Source organism: Prinia subflava, chromosome 18 (genome assembly GCF_021018805.1).
Source record: "Prinia subflava isolate CZ2003 ecotype Zambia chromosome 18, Cam_Psub_1.2, whole genome shotgun sequence".
Lineage (NCBI taxonomy): Eukaryota > Metazoa > Chordata > Aves > Passeriformes > Cisticolidae > Prinia > Prinia subflava.
Window position 1 is genome coordinate 3,895,918 of NC_086264.1, and position 18,034 is coordinate 3,913,951.

Consider the following 18,034-nt stretch of genomic DNA (forward strand, 5'->3'; position numbering starts at 1 on the left):
CAGCCAGATGGCCACGTCATCACTGCAGGAGTGATTGATCACAGACTGGTAGCCCCAGGTGTGCATACCTGGTGAAGCGTCTGGGTGTGAAGCCCACGTTTGGATACGTTTTCTGGGGTTGGGCATTGTTGGTACTGGGGTGCCTGCACTACTTTGTTGTATGTGGTGAGGAAAGCATTTCCATAAATTATAGAGTTCTAGCTTTCCACCTCTGCTAATGGTGTTTCATACTGAGCATAGATTCTCTCATCTTGAACAAAACTGGTAATTAGTGACACAAACTCAGGTCACTCATTGTGCTGGGGTGCCTCTAGCTCTCTAGGCTTTCGTGGTCCAGCTACAGCACATAAATTGTCTTTTATTGCAGGCTCGTCCTGTTTATTTTTACATGAAAAGGTTAGGACAGCTGAAATGATGCCTGGGGGGAGGGCAAAAGCTTATCTCCACCAGATCCCTGTGCTATTCTCCATGTCCCAGTAACACTCTGCAGCACCATAAAACTTTCCCAGTTTGAAAAGCTGCTCGAGTTCTGCACTTGGAGGCCCCAAATGACAATAATTTGCTTCTGGCCATCACTAGATATTGCAAACATGGTGTGCTTACAGTGGAGCTCAGGAAGTCACACAGGGAATGCATTCTTTGGAATCCTCTTTGTTTTATCATTGCAGAACAACCCACAAAGATTTGTATTATTGCACCTGAATAAATAGTGCTCTGTACTTCCCCCAAGGAGGTCAGTGCTTGTGTGGGGCTGTTCCTGGGCCCCCTCACTGCTGCTTCTGCTGCAGCACCAGACTGGTGCCCATGTCACCTGAGTAGGTGTCACAGAGGGCACGTTTGTGGATATTCACCCTGAAAGGCCAGCTGCTGGACACTAGGAGTTCTTTGTGCAGCAGTATTTTCCTAGCAGGCAGGAGCAGCATTCATCTGCATGTTTGCAGTTATAACCACCACCATAGTTTTAGCATCACGGCCTTGCCAAATTCTCTAAATGCTTTAATTTCACTGTAATGCATAATAACAGGTGTACGGTGTAGTTGCCAGTTTCTTCATGCTGGTTGTGTTAGTATATTTTTTGTTTCAAAAATGAAAATGGTATTTAATTGATATTTGAAGATAGAAATGGCTAATAGCAAGTGCACAAGCTTCACCTATGAACAGTTCGAGTTGGGTTGCTGTCATTTCCATGTGGTCATTAGCCAGAGGAAAACACCTTCCTTGAAAGCCATTCTCAGCTGCATAGAATGGTAAGAAATGTGTTACTTCACAAATGTGTTTTCCATATAATTCCTAAGGTTTTGATTACAGGTCTCTCTTTCTCTCTCTCTCTTTTTGTTTTTTTTTTTTTTAAACTTATTTTCCCCTCCTTTTGAGTCAGTGTTGCTGTTTGAAACTGTGAAAAGCACTTCTTGTGTAGTTCCACCATAGTTGCTCTGCAGACACATTTTTTAATTTAGAAGTCTGAGCAGACACAAAAACCAGATTTCCCCGGTTTTGGCTGCGGAGGCTTTTGGGGCTTACATGGTCTGACTACTGCTGAGCTGAAGTCTGATTTCGAAGCCAAACTTCTTTTTTTTCTACACTGTTCTCGTGCAAACCAGACATTTGTTTTTGGCAGGACATATTGCCAAAATGTGGAATTGCACCTCCTGCACACAAATATTATGGAAGGAGTCTCAAAATGACTGCCTTCTGCCAGGTCAGATGCTCATGTAAGAAGAGGAGGGGAAGATGGTAAAGATGGTGTTCTCAGACCTGCACCTCACTGCCTGTGGGGTCATAAGAGGGGTACAAGCACAGTTTTGTAGCTCACGTTGTGCCTACAAATATACATAGAACTGGAAGCTGTTGTCCAAAAGCTCTGCTGATTTATAGTCTTTGAGGGTGTGGTCCCCTTATCCTGTTATCTGCATAGTTTAGAATTCTAGGCTCCATGTTTTTAGCATGAAGACATTGCTGTCTTATGCTGTGTAGCAGTGTGAACTTAAGCATTTCCTCAGTCAGAAATACAGTTGCCACACTTTTCATCAATTCTTTCTCCGGAGGAAGAGTGTTTCAGATTTCTCTCTTACATGGCTCTTCAATATTGGTTTAGAGAAGGATTTGGGGCCTTAATGTTCAGTTTTTGAGGGCTCTTACGGGTTTCTTGAATAATCTCTTTTATACTCATTTCAGAATGACTGTGCTGGGGGCTGCAGCCAGAGTTTGTCTCCAAACGACCTTAAAAAAAGGTTGTGAAAATGGCTGTGGTCAGCACTGAGATAAGTGATATGGTCCTTCTGGAAGGACCTTTTATATCCCAACCTGCAGTAGTCCCAGGACAGGCAGCACCTCCACTGCTGCATGTGAGAACAGACTGTTAGTGCTGCCAGAATCTCTGAAGAAACACTTGCAGAAAATCCCTGATCCATCTGGAGGTCAGGGCACTCTGACAGAGGGGTTAATCGCTCCGAGTATCCTGCAGGCCTGTCTGGGGACTTTGGACTTGGCTTTGGTATGTCTTTAACAAAACAAGGGACTTTACATTTAATAGCTAGGGATAAGGCTTTTGTTTACACAATGTAGTATTTCATCAAATACTACATTCCTTAAGTGAAAAAAGTAAAAACTTAAGGTTTGAAAGGTGCTTATGCTGTATTTTTGGCTGAGGGGGAGTGAGACAGCAAATTAATTTCCAGCAAGGTGACTGCTATTGGCTGGAAAATAAGGGGGTTTGGGCTGCTTGGTCCCATTACTTGCTTAGGAACCTCAAGAGGCCAGGAACTATTCCTGGGGCAGAGCTGCTGTGCAGCCTGCTGAGGGGTTACCACTGCCCCACTGTTCCACCCCGTTCTTGCAGCCCCTGGAATTCCCCATTTGGCAGCGTATTAAGAGGGGAGAACCTGCTACTTGGTGGCTGATGAGTCTCTGTGCTTAGGGAAAGCTTCTCATAGATAGGAATTGACGTGCCAGTAGGACTTGTGTCTCAGCTTGCTCACCTGAATATGCAGTTTCTGCTGCTGCATGCTTTGAGGCTTGATTTACTTTTGAGAGCTTTAAGTTGTGGCATTCATAGGCACAGATGGAAGTTTAGAGTTTACCTTTTAGTACTGGAAGGTTTTCAGTTTTGAAAGCCTGTCTCTCAAAGAACTATATAAACTGGTGCTGGAGAAAGCAGGTGGGGGGGCACAGAGATAGATGTGAGCCTTGTGGAAGGGCTCAGCTTCAGTTTTCCTGTCTGGCCACAGGTATTGCTTTTCACCTTGGATGAATTGCATAAAGCTGTTAATGGATCTTTAACATTGGGTTACTTCCAAGCTAGGAAATTCCTCTTTATGATTTCCCATAGGTGTCAGGAAGTAGCAGGAGTTGGGAGCACCTCTGCCAAGGCAGGGTGCTGCTGAAGTGGCAGCATGGTGGACACCCAGGGCTAGTGGTACCAGCCAGGGTCAGTCATAACCCTGTGGTAGGGATGGGGCAGGTCAGAGGTTCAGGTTGCAAGGTCAGTAGCTAGAAGGCCCAGCACTGTGCCAATACCCATGGCCAGAGCTCCCACCAGGGATGCTGGGCAGTGTGTGCTTGGAAGAGGGCTGGGATCTCCAGAGAGTGGCAAGGAGCTGCAGGTGCCTTGATGCTGGGTTCTTGGCTCACCAAGGTAGCTGGGGGCTGGGGAGTTGCTGTTTTAATGGCTGTTTGCTTTTTACTAATATTGGTTTGATCAGAAATCACTATAGAATTCTGTGGTTTTAGACTATCAGTGCTCAGTCTCTCAGTATGTGAGCAAGTTTAACAGCATGAACGAAATAACAAGAAAACCCAGTTGCTCATTGCTGGGCTTCCCAGGAAGGGATGCCCAGGAGGGAGCCACTGAAACAGGAACACACTGCCAAGGCACTGCCAGGGCTGTGCCTCACAGGCAGGAGGCAGATGCTGTGGCTGAGATGGGCCACTGGTATCTGCAGAGTGTGTCCAGGCACTTGAGTGCTTAACTCGATGTTACAGAGCTGTGAAACTCAGCAGTTTGCCAGCCTTACTGGAGGAGGTGATTTTTGTGGGAATATGAAATTCACCTTTTGATCAAGGCAGCATGAGACCCGGGGTTCTGTGCACTGGTTCCTGTTGGCATTCTGTGCTGGGGAGGTTTAGCTGGCACTGGGCATGGGATGAGTGCCAGCACTGTTCCCGTGCCCAGGACAAGGGCTCTTCTGAGACACAGGAGATACAACCAGCGGGGAAGGCTCTGGCCAGTTTTTGAGGTGGCCTTGGTCAGTGGCATATTTACAGATGCTAGGTGTCTGACAGGAGAGGTACTGTAAACAGTGCAGACCGTGGAGCTGTGGTTGAGGCACACAGGTACTTTCCAAAGTAGTTGCACTTCCTGGTTGCTCTGGCTTTGTGCAGAAAGCCTGTCTGCGATCCCACAGGCTGTTTGAAGCCCCTGAGATATCCACAGAGTGTGTCTGGTGTTGTCATTCTCAACTGGCAGCAGGGGGAATTTCTGCTTTGCACCTTCATTTTCATGTGAGCTCACTTAGAATAAAAGGCAATACTGTTAACAGAGCTGCTGCTGAGGATCTTTCTTGGCACAGGAGAGGCACTTTTCCTTTCCGAGATACCAGGCTTTCATTTGAACTCATGTGGAAGCACCTGATAGCACTGAAAGCCTTCATACCTTTTCTTGTGAGTTCTGGGGTACTTTTACCACTGCTCTGCCAGCAGACGAGAAGGCTGTGAACTGCTGACTTTTGATTAGATGTCCTTAGCTGAGCCAGGGCAGAGAGGGAAGGAGAGGCCAGGTCCAAGCAGAAATGACACGATATGCTTTGAAAATTGATTTCTGCCATCAGTGCTAACAAGAGTGGTGTTGAAATCTACTGTATGGGAGATGGTTGGTTTGCAGATTTTGTTTGAGGCATCTGCCAGTGTTGATTTAAAGGTGTGTCTAGAGAAAACTTGACAAAATGGAGCACTTCGTAAAAGTAGCAAGGGCAATTGAACAGAGAATGGGGACAATTGTGTCAGGTTCTCCCCAGGAACCCAAGACCACAGGCAGGCAGTGTCTGCTGTCACTGCAATCCAATGTATGTGTTGTGAACAGCAGCAGTTTCTTCAGGCTGGAGGTGCCTCACAATCAATATTGCTACAACAGCAGCCTGAAAAACTGCTTTGCCTTGAAAATTGCTACACATAAAGCAAATAATGTGTCTTAAATTGCTCATCTTACTTTAGAATTACAGATTATTAAAAATAATCTCCCAGTTTTCAAATATTTGCTTTGATTTAATGCTACTTTTTCTCCTTTTATCTCTAGATAAGGGCTCATTATTCAGTATTTGCATCCTTAAAGGTCTGCACATCTGCTGTAAGATTTCAGAAATGCTGTAAAATGGGAGTTGGTACTTTACTACTTATGTCTGTGGAATTCTGCTCTGCTGTCACTGATGGCAGCTATTCAGGGATCCATGATGATCCTATTAATGCCGGTTGAAAACTGTGGTTCGGAGTTTCAATTCTCTTTTTTTAACCAGAAATAGGGCTAAGAAATTTTTGAAAATTGCTTTTAATTGGCTGGGTGTACTTTGGAAAGAATGTACCTGAATTTGAAGAACTTCCCCTTAGCCTTTACAGACTTTAGTGTTTGGGCTGGAGAGATTCCAGCATTACTCTCCTGTGTCTGAAGAGGGGCTGCGACTGCTCTGTAGGAGATCACAGGTGTTGGTGGCTGTGGGGGAAGCATTCCCTGGGCTTTTCAAGTCCTCAGGCAACATGCACGTGGTGTGAGCCTGCTGCAAATACCCTTGGTCTCCCCTGGCGCCTTTGGTGGTTCACTGTGGGCATTACAAGGCACATAGCTTTTTAACTGGGCAGCTTAACAGCTGCATGTGATGTCTCGATCCAGGCCAGTCCCGAATTGTGCATGGCCTCACTTGGGGTGTGAGCTCCCAGCCCTCCTGTGCCTGTGGCCCGGGAGGCAGTGGTGCTGGGGAGGGCTGCAAAGCCAGCACACCACAAAGCTCGGTGCCAAGGCTTCACAAGAGTGAAGCACAATGGGTTCTTGCCTTTACGGGCACACTACTGCTTAACACACACAGATACTGCTGTCCTGGCTTGGTGAGGCACAGATAGCTCAGGGGGTGGCACAGCTGCAAGTTCCTGGAAAAGATGAAAAAAGAGTGTACTACCTGTTAAGTACCACTGTGATTGGGTAGGAGGACTGTTCAGTGGGACAGTACCTAAAAAATGCTGCTTTTCTTTTTAGTATACCTAAAAACTACACCGCCTGTCAGACCTTGGGGACAGTTCTAATGGCAAAAAAGTTCATTGGCCCATGAGTGCACATGGTATTTCCAAAGGATTGGAAGCAGTATGGTCTAGCAGAGGGCATGGGACTGAGAGTAAGGAGATAAAAAATTTATTACTTTTTTGCTGAACTGCTCTCTGATCTTCAAAGCAAAGTCATTGAACAGGCTTATGCTACTGCTCCACTTCCACCTTGGCTATCTTACCCACTCGGTGAGCTCACTGGAATGAAAACCATCTTTTAGGATGTTTTCACCCATCTTCTCTCAACAATATGCCTCAAATAATACAGATGCTGCTTTCAGTGCTGTAAAATGCCAAGTGGTGTGGTGTTACCCATGGACTTCTTTGATCAGCATGGAGTCAGCCCAGGAAACGTGAGATTTGCTGATATGGATTCCTTTCATGCACCAAAGCAATCTGGTTAATGGAGTGAATAGCAGAAACCTTAGGTTTGTAGCCATGGTGATGGGCTCGAAAGCCTCAGTAATTCCAATTCACCTCTGTCTTCAACCTTCTTAGCTAGGCTGTGTTTTGGCGGCAGTACACAATGAGTTCTGCTGAGCTCCCAGAGCTCCAGGCCTGGGCTGCTGCCTTTCCAAATCCATGATCTATAATGCCAGTAGGCAGTGGGCTGTGTGGGTGGTGATGCTGCTGGAGGTTGCTGGTTATTCTGCCTGGTATCATTGGCCTGGCGTGAAATGTCCTGCCAGGATGTAGTACCTGCTTCCCTGAGCTGTACTGTTCTGGAAGGGGAATGTGGTCAGACACAGCTGGGCTGAGTTGTGCTGGGACAGGAGCAGGTTTAAACAGGTGAGAAAAGGAGATGGAGGCAGAAGTGGTGGTGTGTGTCTCCTTACTCCTTGCAATGCTCAGAGCAAACAGCTTTCCTACAGGAAAAGTGCTGTTGTGGGGAACTTGATATCTATTTCTCTGTGGCACAGCTGTCATTTCTAAGCCTCTCCTCAGAGCATCCCTCTGCTTTTCGGAGCACCAGAGATTATGGAAATGAAGCTTCATGAATTGCAGGGAGTTGTTATTGCTGCCAATTGCCATTTATTTTCAGATAGCAGCAGATAAGGCTCTGGCTAGGGCAATTCATCTGTCTTTTTGATAGTGTTCTGTATGTAAAAGGTAAGTTGGGTTGTATTTACTCTGGCAGTTAGGAGCCCTACTAAGGAATTTTTCTCATAATTTCCTCTTTCATCTTGTGAAAAATTAAATAGGCAAGTTTAACCTTTAGGAGAGAGTGTTTGTGCGAGCTGCCATGGCTGCGTGTGGCGCTTTACCAGGAAGCTGCCCAGGGCTGTGACTGCTGGGATCAGGGCACTTGTTTGGGACATGCAGCCTCAGGTGGTGTATCTGCCTGGGAGAGCATGCTCTGTGTGTCCCTACCTGGAAACCTGGGCCTCGAGTCAGGTGTCCATTCAGCAGGTGTTGAATGTGGAGTAATGGTGCAGATTAACTGCACTGATCCTAGGCAGAACACCTCCTTAGCTCACTGTACTGCTTTAGGGCCAGCTGGAACATTTTATTGCTTCTACAGAAGTTCTGTACCTTCAGCTTTCCTCAGATTCCAGTGCTGTGCATACAAGAGGGCTGGGGGGGGGAAGGAAATTGGAAATGTGATTATCAAGAATTTTGAAGAGTTTGACATGTCCAAGGATTTCATACTCTTTACTCCATATTTGCAAGTACACAAAAGACCTTTCCAGTTGTTTGTTGTTCTCTTTACATTTAATTTAGAATTGAAGAAGTATTTTTACCTACCACAAATAATTGGCATACGTGAATTATATGCTTAAAATCCTTTGTCCAAAGCCGAGGTGCAGATTTATTGCATTGTGCGCATTGTGCTCCCTGTGTCACTGTGTATATAGCAATGGGGCAGGAGAAGATGGATTGACAAAGATTTTGAGGGGAGGGCTCCCTCCATGTTAAACCATAATTGAACTGTAGGGGCAAATTGCAGCAAGTGAATGTCACTCAGACTAGAGTTCATTTTCTGGAGATGGACAAGTACTCTGCTTTGCATCTGGAATTCATTTTCCGTGTGTAAAATTCCACCTGCAGAAGGGGAATCTAGCTCTCCTGACAGCTCTGCTTTGAGCTTGAAGAGTTTCACAGAATGAATGTCAGGTCTTTGAAAAGTAGCCGAGGCCCTGCACTCATCTAGAGCTCTGAGGCTTTTTACCACCCCTCTCCAGTGAGAGCTCTGGTGAGATAAACTTTGTTTTGGGCTGCGATGTATTTTTTGGGAGATGGTTTCCTCTGCCCTCACTCTGGCTGACAACTTCATATGTTTTCCTGTTGTGTAATTTATGGCTGAGGAAGCATGGCCCTAACTTCCACTTGCTCTTCCTTCAGTTTCATCCTGTTTGTTTGCTGACTTATACAGCTCAAAATGTCGGGTTTGCTTTGCCCTTTCCCCTCCCACCCCAGGAGGTTTCTGTGAATCACTGTTCACTTGGAAAAATGGAATGATCAAGGAGTTTTCTCACTTTACATTTTGATGCAGACTCAAATAACTTGAAAACAAGCAGTTTCAAGTTATTTCCAGAAATGAACCTGGAGTTCTCTGCTGCATTGTATTCGGTGCCAGGTGTTTAGGGTATGTCCTGTTTGAGGTGGTTCCTCCAGAGCTCGGCTCTGTAGCGCCCATCTCTGCAGCTCACCCTGGCTAGGAGTAGCAAGCATGTTGTTGACACTCCAGTGTCAATCGAGCCAGGTAACAAACAGCTCCAAAGCGAGGTGCTCCCAAAAGGAGGTTCTTGTTCCTCCAGAAGTTGCTCCTTCACTGTAAAAGCTACTGAGTTTTGGTATTTTGGGTCTGTTACCCCAGGAGGACATTATTAGAGGGCTACATTAAAGTTTGTGAAAGAAATTCTGAACTTCCCAAGAAAAACAGGATTTGGAGACAGCATCTCTGTCCCTCTTCAATCCTGCTTGTCACTTGTTTCTTTCTAGTTGATTCTTCATGAATACTCCTGTTTTCTCCCGTGGTGAGAGCACTCAGGACTGGTGCTGCCGCTGGTTCTGTAACTCAGCACTACAGCTGGACATGGATGAAACATCCCTGAAAGGGAAAGCAACTTGGCTCTTCCCAAGCCCCTAATTATCAGGGAAAAATAACTGTCAGATTCTAAGGAATTGCAGTGGCCTGCTAGCTCTTGGTGTATTATACACTGTTAGCTGAACCAAGCTGGAGACTATCTAGGGCTACTACTGTTGTGATGGGGTGTGTTCACTTCCCCATGGGAATTGAGGTGAAAGGTTTTCTCTGCAGAAGGATTGTTCTGCACTAATGATTGGTGACAGGCAGTACATGTGACACTTCTCTATATAATTAAGCATTTACCGTTTTCTGATTGCTTAAATCTGGAGATTCAGAACACAGAAGCATTAGAAACTCCTGCCTGGCTTGATGGCCAGTCTCAGGACAACATCTGACACTGTGCAAGGAGAGCTGTGCAGCTGTCTCTGTTTCCAGTTCTAGGGAAAACATTGTAGGTAAAACTGTGGGGTTCTCTCCCAGTGGAGTCTGGAGGCCAAGTCAGATCTGACACTTCAGTTCCTGAAGCACTCAAGTGAGAACTCACTTTTGTAGTTCAGAGGAGGAAACTTGGAGGTTCCATCCTTTGTAAATTTCCATGGCAAACTTATTAAAGTAAATTATAAGTAGTGTTTATTTATAATCCTTCAAAGACATTCTGTGAAAAAACGGTTCGAAAAATGTTCCCTATCTTGGATCTGTAGCTGAAGTGTGAGCAAAATTCCACATCTCAGTTCTAGTATCCCTTCAGAATGGTTGACATTGTGCAGAGCCTAACTGGTTGCTTTGTTTTTGTCATTGATGATCAATGCAATAGGTCTGGTTTGATTTTCAGATCGCACAGGACATGCACGGGGTTGGCAGCGAGGAAAAGCATTTCATGAGTGCCCACTATAAAATAGTTCCTGAGGGGCTCGGTGTGATGACAGCCTTGATAGCATGTGGGGGGCATGGCAAACAGGTGCTCAGCATCCTGCTGGCCCTTTGTGTCCTCAACAAGGACAAGGCCTCGGAGATCACACGGTAGTTTCTGCCTGTGTAAGGGCATTGAGCTGTGTAATCCTGGGCTGACATTTGCTCTGACAGAGTGTGGCAGCGCTTGGGTGGCATGGATAGGGCAGGGCCCATAGCAGCCTCGGGCAATGCAGCTGGGCACAGGTTGGGTTCTCCCCACCCTACCACAACCTGTGGTGTGCTCTGCTGCAAGCCTGAGTAGATTTGTGAGCTCTGGGGCAACACAGAGCCATGGTGCTGGCAGCACATGGAACTCTGTGTTCCTGCACAGCCCCATGCTGTCCAGGAGGGCTCCTGCCCCCGTAGCAGGCAGTGAGCCCACGATGGAAGCACATTCCTGCACACAGCACGCTGAGGAGCGCGCTCGGAGCGCGCGAAGCACATGCTCCCAGACGCCAGATGTGGAGATGGTGTCTCTACTGTGCTTCAGCAGTCAATTACTCAAACCAATAATACTTTTGCTTTTGGAATTGACCACTTTATGAATTATACAAAAGAAAATTATAGTTATTGACAGCTGATTCTTTTAAATGGAGTGTAACCAAAAGCATCATTTAAAATATGTCTGGAGTTCACCATTCTACACTGCTGACTCTCATCAAGTTTTGAACTGCTGTTAGCAATGGCATGTCTTGCCTAAGACTCTTAATTTTCCAGGTATTGCCCTTTCTTAATAGATCTGTTTTTCTCCTTCTCAGGAGAAATTATGATTCCTGGGCACTGCACCAAAACTTGCAGATGTTTTGAAGATGTCCTGATCAGCCAAGGTTAGGACATGAGTTTTAAACTTTATTCCATGGGCAGGGCATCTTTGACAGCTGATTTCATGAACTGGTTCAACAGTCCAGGACAAGAAAGAGTGAATTGTTGCTTGTTCATGAGCAACTTGGTTTCAACCCTGGCTGTTAAAAGAACCCCACACAAATCAATGTTAATCTCTTAAGAGAAATCTCTGCATTTCTGCTGAAAATTGACTACACCGGATGTATTGCTCACCTCTGGTTTTTGTCACCTCTGGTTTTAGCTTTGTGGTGATGAGACCGTACTTCCTGTGGAGGTGAAAAGAACTTTATGCATCAGTTAAGGTGACCCAGCTTTGTCCTCTATTTGTCTTGTGTTTCCTTGGAAGCTCCTTTAGAGTATTGCAGGGCTGAGGTACATGCTTTTGAACCTGTGGTTAAGGCAATCCCTTGCCATGCTTTTCGTTTCTAAGATGTGCTGCATATTTTCCCCTTAGCTGTGACTTTTTAGATCATTCTTCCACCTTTCCTTAAAGGCTGTGTGGGTGTTGTTGAAGTAAGTGTCAGCTTCATGTTCATGAACTTCTCATGACCTTTTTGAGGGTTCCTTTCCCTCTCGCCATCTCTGGATCTTTACTCTCAGGACTCTCAGCATTTAAGTTCCTTTTTTTTTTTTTCTCTTTTGCTTTTCCATAAAGCCAGTTAATGGTACAGAGCCTGCTTTGCTTGAGAATACAGAAAAAGCAGACCCTCTTTCAAAACCCAGTGAGCATAGGAAAGGAATATCAACCACAGCTGCAAGGTGAGAAGTGCCTGGAAACCCAAAAGCTTCACCCACGCCACATCAGTGGCAGGAGTGATCCAAGTGGCAGAGAGCAGCTCCCTGGAAATGGGCCTGAATGGTTTTCTGCACCCAGCCCAGTCTGGCAGCCAGTCCCATGATGGCAGCAATGTGATCAGTGATGCTGTGCATGAGGAATGCCTTCCCTTGCCTGGAGCATCCTGCACCAGCTTTGCTGCAAAAGGCTCACTGCAGCCTGCCCAACAGTTTTGCAGCTTCATCATTTCTTTCTCTCTTTATCTTAGTTTGGTCTAATTTTGATTTTACCATTTGCCAGCCTTTTTCTGGGACTGTTTGGTCTTTGAAGAGATGCACGTATTTTTATATGTGTGGAAAATACTTAAATTGCTTCCTAATGGAAATCAGTGTTTTGTTTTCACCTTAGATTTAATAAGTAAACTCTGGTTACTGTTCATTGCTCTTAAGTACTATTTACAAGCCCTGGTTGTTAAAATCTGTCACTCAGTGACATGTAGTTCAGGCAGCTGATTAAATGAACATGACTAATACAAATTCTTAAAAATGTAAACAAGAGAAAAGGAAATGTAAACCGAATGTTCACTGGCACTCGGATATGTCCCAGGGCATAGTGATGTATGTATCAGACTTACTTGACAGTGGCTTATAAAAAATGGCTTTCAGACTCCAGTGATCCCAGCTGAGTAACCTGTGTCCCATTCTAAGGTTGAAGGCCTTTAGGCTTAGGGCTCATTTTGACTAGTTGTTGTTTTGGTTTCACTGGAAACACTTCTTACTGGCTTTGCCAGATGCTAGCTCCTTTCCTCTGCTTGCATCGTCCTCCTGTTCTTGCTGCAGCTGCTGGGAAAAAAACCAACAGCCCTGGATCCTTAGTAAGGAAACAGTGGCTGGTCGTCACGCTGGATTTTTAGGTTTGTGTGCCTTGTGATTCCAAAGACACAACTAAGAATAAGCTTTTGTATTTTCCATGTAGCATTTCTGTTTTGTGGGAGTTTCTTTCCTTTTTTTTTAGTGCTGTCTACCATTTTTTTGTACATGAGCTAGGATCCTTCTGGGTAAAGCGTGTGCCAGTGCAATTGATAACATCTGATTGATTTACCTTTGTTACTACACTTTAAATCTTGCATTTTGCAAGCATATTCCCATTTTTATAATGAAGAGTGTCCACAGTGAGTTTCTTTCTACCACTCCTCATTCAAACCACCTTGATTCTCCAAGTGTGCCTAGTGTTGGACTGTCTGAGTCCTGTGCATGGTGCACAGACACATGGGGCAGGAAGTAGGGAAGGAGGCTCCTCTGTTTGGAAAAGGGCCAGAAAAAGGCAGAAGACTTGAAGGAAAGGATTAGATTTTGGTGCTTTTTCTTATAAATCTTAGTGCTGCTTTGGAAAACTGCCATAGGCACTAAGAGGGCTTGTTCTTCAATGGAAGCACCATTCCATCCACCCTTAAGAGGTGCACGGTCGCTCCGGCCATGTATCCCAAACGGTCCTTCCCCTCAAATTCTTGATGACTGTCAGGCATTCTACTGGCAGTTTAGTGGGGTTAGCAATTCACTGCCAGCGTCCAGAACTGAGCTGCTTGCACTCGGTCCCTGGGATGTTTTGTGGATGTTCTAAAAGGATTTAGTATTGCAGTTGTCAGGAGCGAATTTATCTATATCGCTCTAGTGTAATCCTTCATAAGAAAAGTCTTTGTTTCTTTCATGCCATTTTTTACTGGCTTGTGTTTACACTTTTTAAAGTTCGCATCCTTGGGGGAAATACATTGAGTGTATTGTGGGGAAGTACATTGAGTGCACAACATTTGTGCTGAGCTGCTGCTGCAGCTGGAGCACTGGGATGGTCCCCATACAGGCAGAGCCAGCCGCCTGGAGCCTGGGCCTTGTCATCTTGAGCATGCTCTGGATCAGTCCAATGCCATGTGTCACTGGGGACACTGGCTTGCCGGGGGAAGTAGGGCACAAGCCTTCCTGTTGGAAAGGTGACAAAGCAGACACTTTTAAATCAAGTTTTTATTGTCCATGTAAGTTTGATATGATCAATTAATGTATTAAATCCTGCAACAGTAAACAAGAAGTTGCTTGGAGGAAAAGGTTTACTGCCTTCTGTGCTGTATTGAAGCAACTGATTTGGTGCTATAGTGATAACTAAGAAGGACTTTGTGTCCCACAAAGTTTATGGCTTGATATGAATGTTTGTTTTAGATATTGCATCTCAAAATCATTGGGAAGTGTTTCTGGGAGAACTTCTTTTCCAGTTTGTTTGTGGGTGGGTTTTTCTTGGTTTTGGTTTTGAGGGGTTTTTGGTCTGGTTTGTTTGGTTGTTGTTGTTGTTTTGAGTGAAGGTTGCCAAAGTTTTTCATTTTAGAGAATTTGCTTTAACTGGAAGTTTTATCCTCATGAAATTCTGATGGTGGAAGCAATTCCCAGAATGCGGATCTTGCTTGTTGGGAGGCAAATCCCTCTGGGCCCCATTCACAAAGGCTCCAAGTACTCAGAAATGTGAGGGCTGAATTCAAACCTTCAGAGAAACTAAAATACATAAATCCACACACACATGGTGTAGAAATGCAAGTTTAGTTTTAAATAGGTAGAGAATATTTTGAATGCCTTACGCAAATAAGAGACTGTATTAGTTCGTAAGAAAAGCCCTAAAGCCTAGTTTAAAGTTCAGTAACATCACCTTTTACAAAGTTAACTAAGTTCCAGACATAATGAAAACATAATGTAGAATTGCTCGCATTCCTAGATAGAAGAGATAGAACTATGGACGTAGAATTTGTGTAAGAAATTACAACCACTTTTGTACTTCAATGTTAGGACCGGATAGGTCCAAGAAGACAGTAGTATTGTGTCTGTAGCTGATTGGGTAAAAATAGAATAAAAATGCACTGCTTTGAGAATGCTAGAGACCACAGATGGAAAGATCACGGATCACAGATGGATGCTGCTGCTGCTGCTGAGAAGGCTGCTTCTGCTTGGGACATGGGGAATTTATGCCAAACAGCTTTGTATAATAGCACAAACTGTTATCCTTTGAACTCTGCCTTCATGAAACAGATCTAGCCATGTAATAAATGACTTTTACAACAACCCAACCTTTTTAGTCTTCTATGAAGACCCCTTTGGCTGGACACCCACTCCATGTGAGGAAAGTGGCAGGGAAGTGTAAAGAAGAGCTATTGCATCTCCACCAGATCAGCACTAAGCTTGGCTTCCTTGGCTCTCATGGATATTTAATTAAATTCAAAGCAGAGAACAGCTCAGGAGACAGCAATGCCTGGTGAGGCTGTGGAAAAGAAGTGCCAGACCATTTGCTATGAGAACCTCAGGCGTTCCTGGCCAGTGAATAAGGTGCAAGGATAGGGAATGGCCCCCAACATCTGTTTTATGGCTGACTGATCGCTAGGTAGATGGCTTTTGATGATACAACAAAGGCTATTTTGTATCAATGATAGAGCTGCTTGGTGAGATGGTGAAATATTTACTTAACTGCAAGCTGTGGACTTCCGTGTGAATTGTTGGGTCCTTCCCACCTGAGCATGGAGCTTGGCTGAACAGTGCAGCAGGTGCTAGCGTGCAATTCTATAACAGGACAGTAAGCAGGTTGTTGTTTTGTCACACAAAGGAAAGCCCTGACCTTGCCAATAATCTTCCCATAAGCCTCATTATTTTGAGCGAGGGTATTATTTTTGCTGCCTGGGAGACTAAAGGAGCACAGCCTGTCTCGGAGGCTCTCTGTCTGCAAATGGCATGGCAGGTTTGCACAGGGATTTCCTTTCAGAGTGTGGGCAGACTGTATTAAACACCTTTTCAAATATACATTGCCCTATTTGGGATCAACTTCTGCAGGACAAGGCTTTGATACTATGGTTTCTTTGAAAAAATAATCATTAGCACTCGATACCTACAAAGACCACACACCATTAACCAGAGACATTTCATGGCATCCCAGCAAGACAGCTGATGTGCACTTTGCCTGGTTTTGTTACATTCTGTACCTGCTGTTCTAGGTATTTATGATATTCTGGGATTACCATTCTCATTGTTGGTGTCTTGCTGATTTCACGAGTTTTAGAGATCTGAGGTAGAAAGTTTGTGCTGTAAAATATTCAGAACATGTTTGTTTTCTTAACTAAGGCTTTGTTACCAGGCACTTCCCTTCCTGGCATGACCCCTTTAATGTCACTTTATCCCTTACTTACTCTTGTATTTCCTTACCCTACTATACAAAAAGGAAGACTTTGTCATTCTTATACTTCCTTTGTATTCAAAAGAACATCTGTAGTAACCTGTTATTTACCTCAGTCATGTTTTGCCCAGTGTCTATTTTACCAGCTCTGAAAAGTTGTCTGGACTGCAGGAATATCCACCAGTGAACTCCCTGGTATGGCTGTGCCCTCTCAGATGCTGACAATGTACTGAACTTTAGTGTGGGGCTAGGGAGTTCCAAAGGAAGGAAATTATTGAAAGTCATCACATAGTTCTTACAAAAAGTAAAAAGAAAGATCAAAGCATTTGCTGACTATTAATTTCTAGCTGTATAGGCAGCACCCCTGCAGTAGCAGAATAACATCTCTCCAGGAAGGCAGCTTCTAGGACAGGGCTCTAGGAATGGAGTTTCAAGAGCAGCTTTTCCTGCTGCTCTTGAAATAGACTTCAAGTTCAGCTGGAAATTGGTTTCATGGGGCATATTTATTCTGATTTCACATAGAATAAAGTTTAAAATATTTTCTTTGCTTTATCTTTGTGAGGAGAACGGGGTATCAATTTCTCAAGAGTGTTTTATTTTGCATCACATTAATTGATTGTTTTGCGCAAGAAGTCGAACCAAGTGAAAATATAGGAAAGTAGGAAAGAAAGAAGCTGCAGACAAGGCCTTGGGGAGAGGAGGCAGCTCTTAAACTTCTGCAAAAGGCTTAGTACTGATGTTATTCAGCCTTTCACTCTCCAGGGCGATAAGTGAATTACTTAAAATGCCAATTGATCTGGGTGGGAAGTGGAAAGCCACTCTAATCCGATTAATTCCAGAGTGTGGGATACCTCGCTGGCAGTGTGCAAGCAGCCCCAGCACGTGCTCAGCTGTTGCTCTTTCACAATGCCTGGTGCAGTTGTCACTCCCAGGCTCCTGCCAGCAAAAATATCTGCTGGGTTAATTTTACCACCATATATTTTTATGTTGCTGATGTTGGAGACAGACACACGACAAAACACACCGAGGTTCATGCAACAATAACCAACTTTTATGGAGTGCTAGTCTTCTTATATAGTTTTGAAAGTCCATGTCGTTAGTCCTGATTGGCTGAATTAGTTGCCATTCAGCTAACTGGCCAATAGCTGCCTGTGTCCCCAACGGCCTAGGCCTGCTCTCCAATGGTCCAGACTGGTTGAGTTATATAATTAAGGTAATTATATAAGTGAGGTAATTATATAATTAATGTAGTTATATAATTAGTTCTATTTTGGTTATAAAATTAGGGTTATTTATACCTGTGGGGCCTTCAGACCAACAGTTAGCACCACAGTTCCCCCTTTTTGTTTTTAAATACATAAGCAGTATTTGTCATCCTCTGCAGAGCCCTTGCAGACAGGATGACAAATAGGGCACAATGTATGGAACAGCCATGATGACACAAATAAAAAGCCTAGGTCAAATGAGACTTTCCACCCAACTCAATAAGCCTAGCCCCTATCAGCCAGTGATATATCCCATGTATCCTTGGAGATGTAACATTCATGTCCAGGAGCTGTCAAATGGGATTACCAGCAACACAAATTCTCAAAATGGCATGCTGAAGGCTCATTACTTAGAAGTTGCAATTTTACAACTTAACTCTGCAAGCAGGAAACAAACCAACTTTGGAACTCTAAGAAAACCAACTAACAGGAGAAACAATTTGTCTTAGTTCAGGTTTGTGATTCATGTCCTTAAATCGATAAAATTCTTAAGTCCTTGTATCTTTAAATATATAAAATCTTCATATCTTTCAACAGATAAAAATCGTTAAATAAATTGTCCCAGATCTCCATGTAGCAAGTTATTTAAATCACTGCTCCACAACATCTGCTGGGGGGCCATCAGGAAGGTGTTGCTTTTGTACCTGAGCAGGATTTAGAGCAGGGCATACA

General features: G+C 44.3%; 1 protein-coding gene across 2 annotated transcripts in view; it reads left to right on the forward strand.

Annotated features, from left to right (window-relative positions):
- Positions 1 to 18,034, forward strand: part of BMP3 (bone morphogenetic protein 3) — a 115,993-nt gene that overhangs the window by 29,222 nt on the left and 68,737 nt on the right. The window contains exon 1 of one of the 2 annotated variants that reach the window (XM_063415216.1): positions 11,037 to 11,112. The exons of the other annotated variant lie outside the window; for it this stretch is intronic. Coding sequence (XP_063271286.1) covers positions 11,052 to 11,112 — 61 coding nt within the window. The 5' untranslated portion in view covers positions 11,037 to 11,051. Of the gene's footprint in view, positions 1 to 11,036; positions 11,113 to 18,034 lie in introns of those variants that run through there. 2 annotated transcript variants of the gene reach the window in all.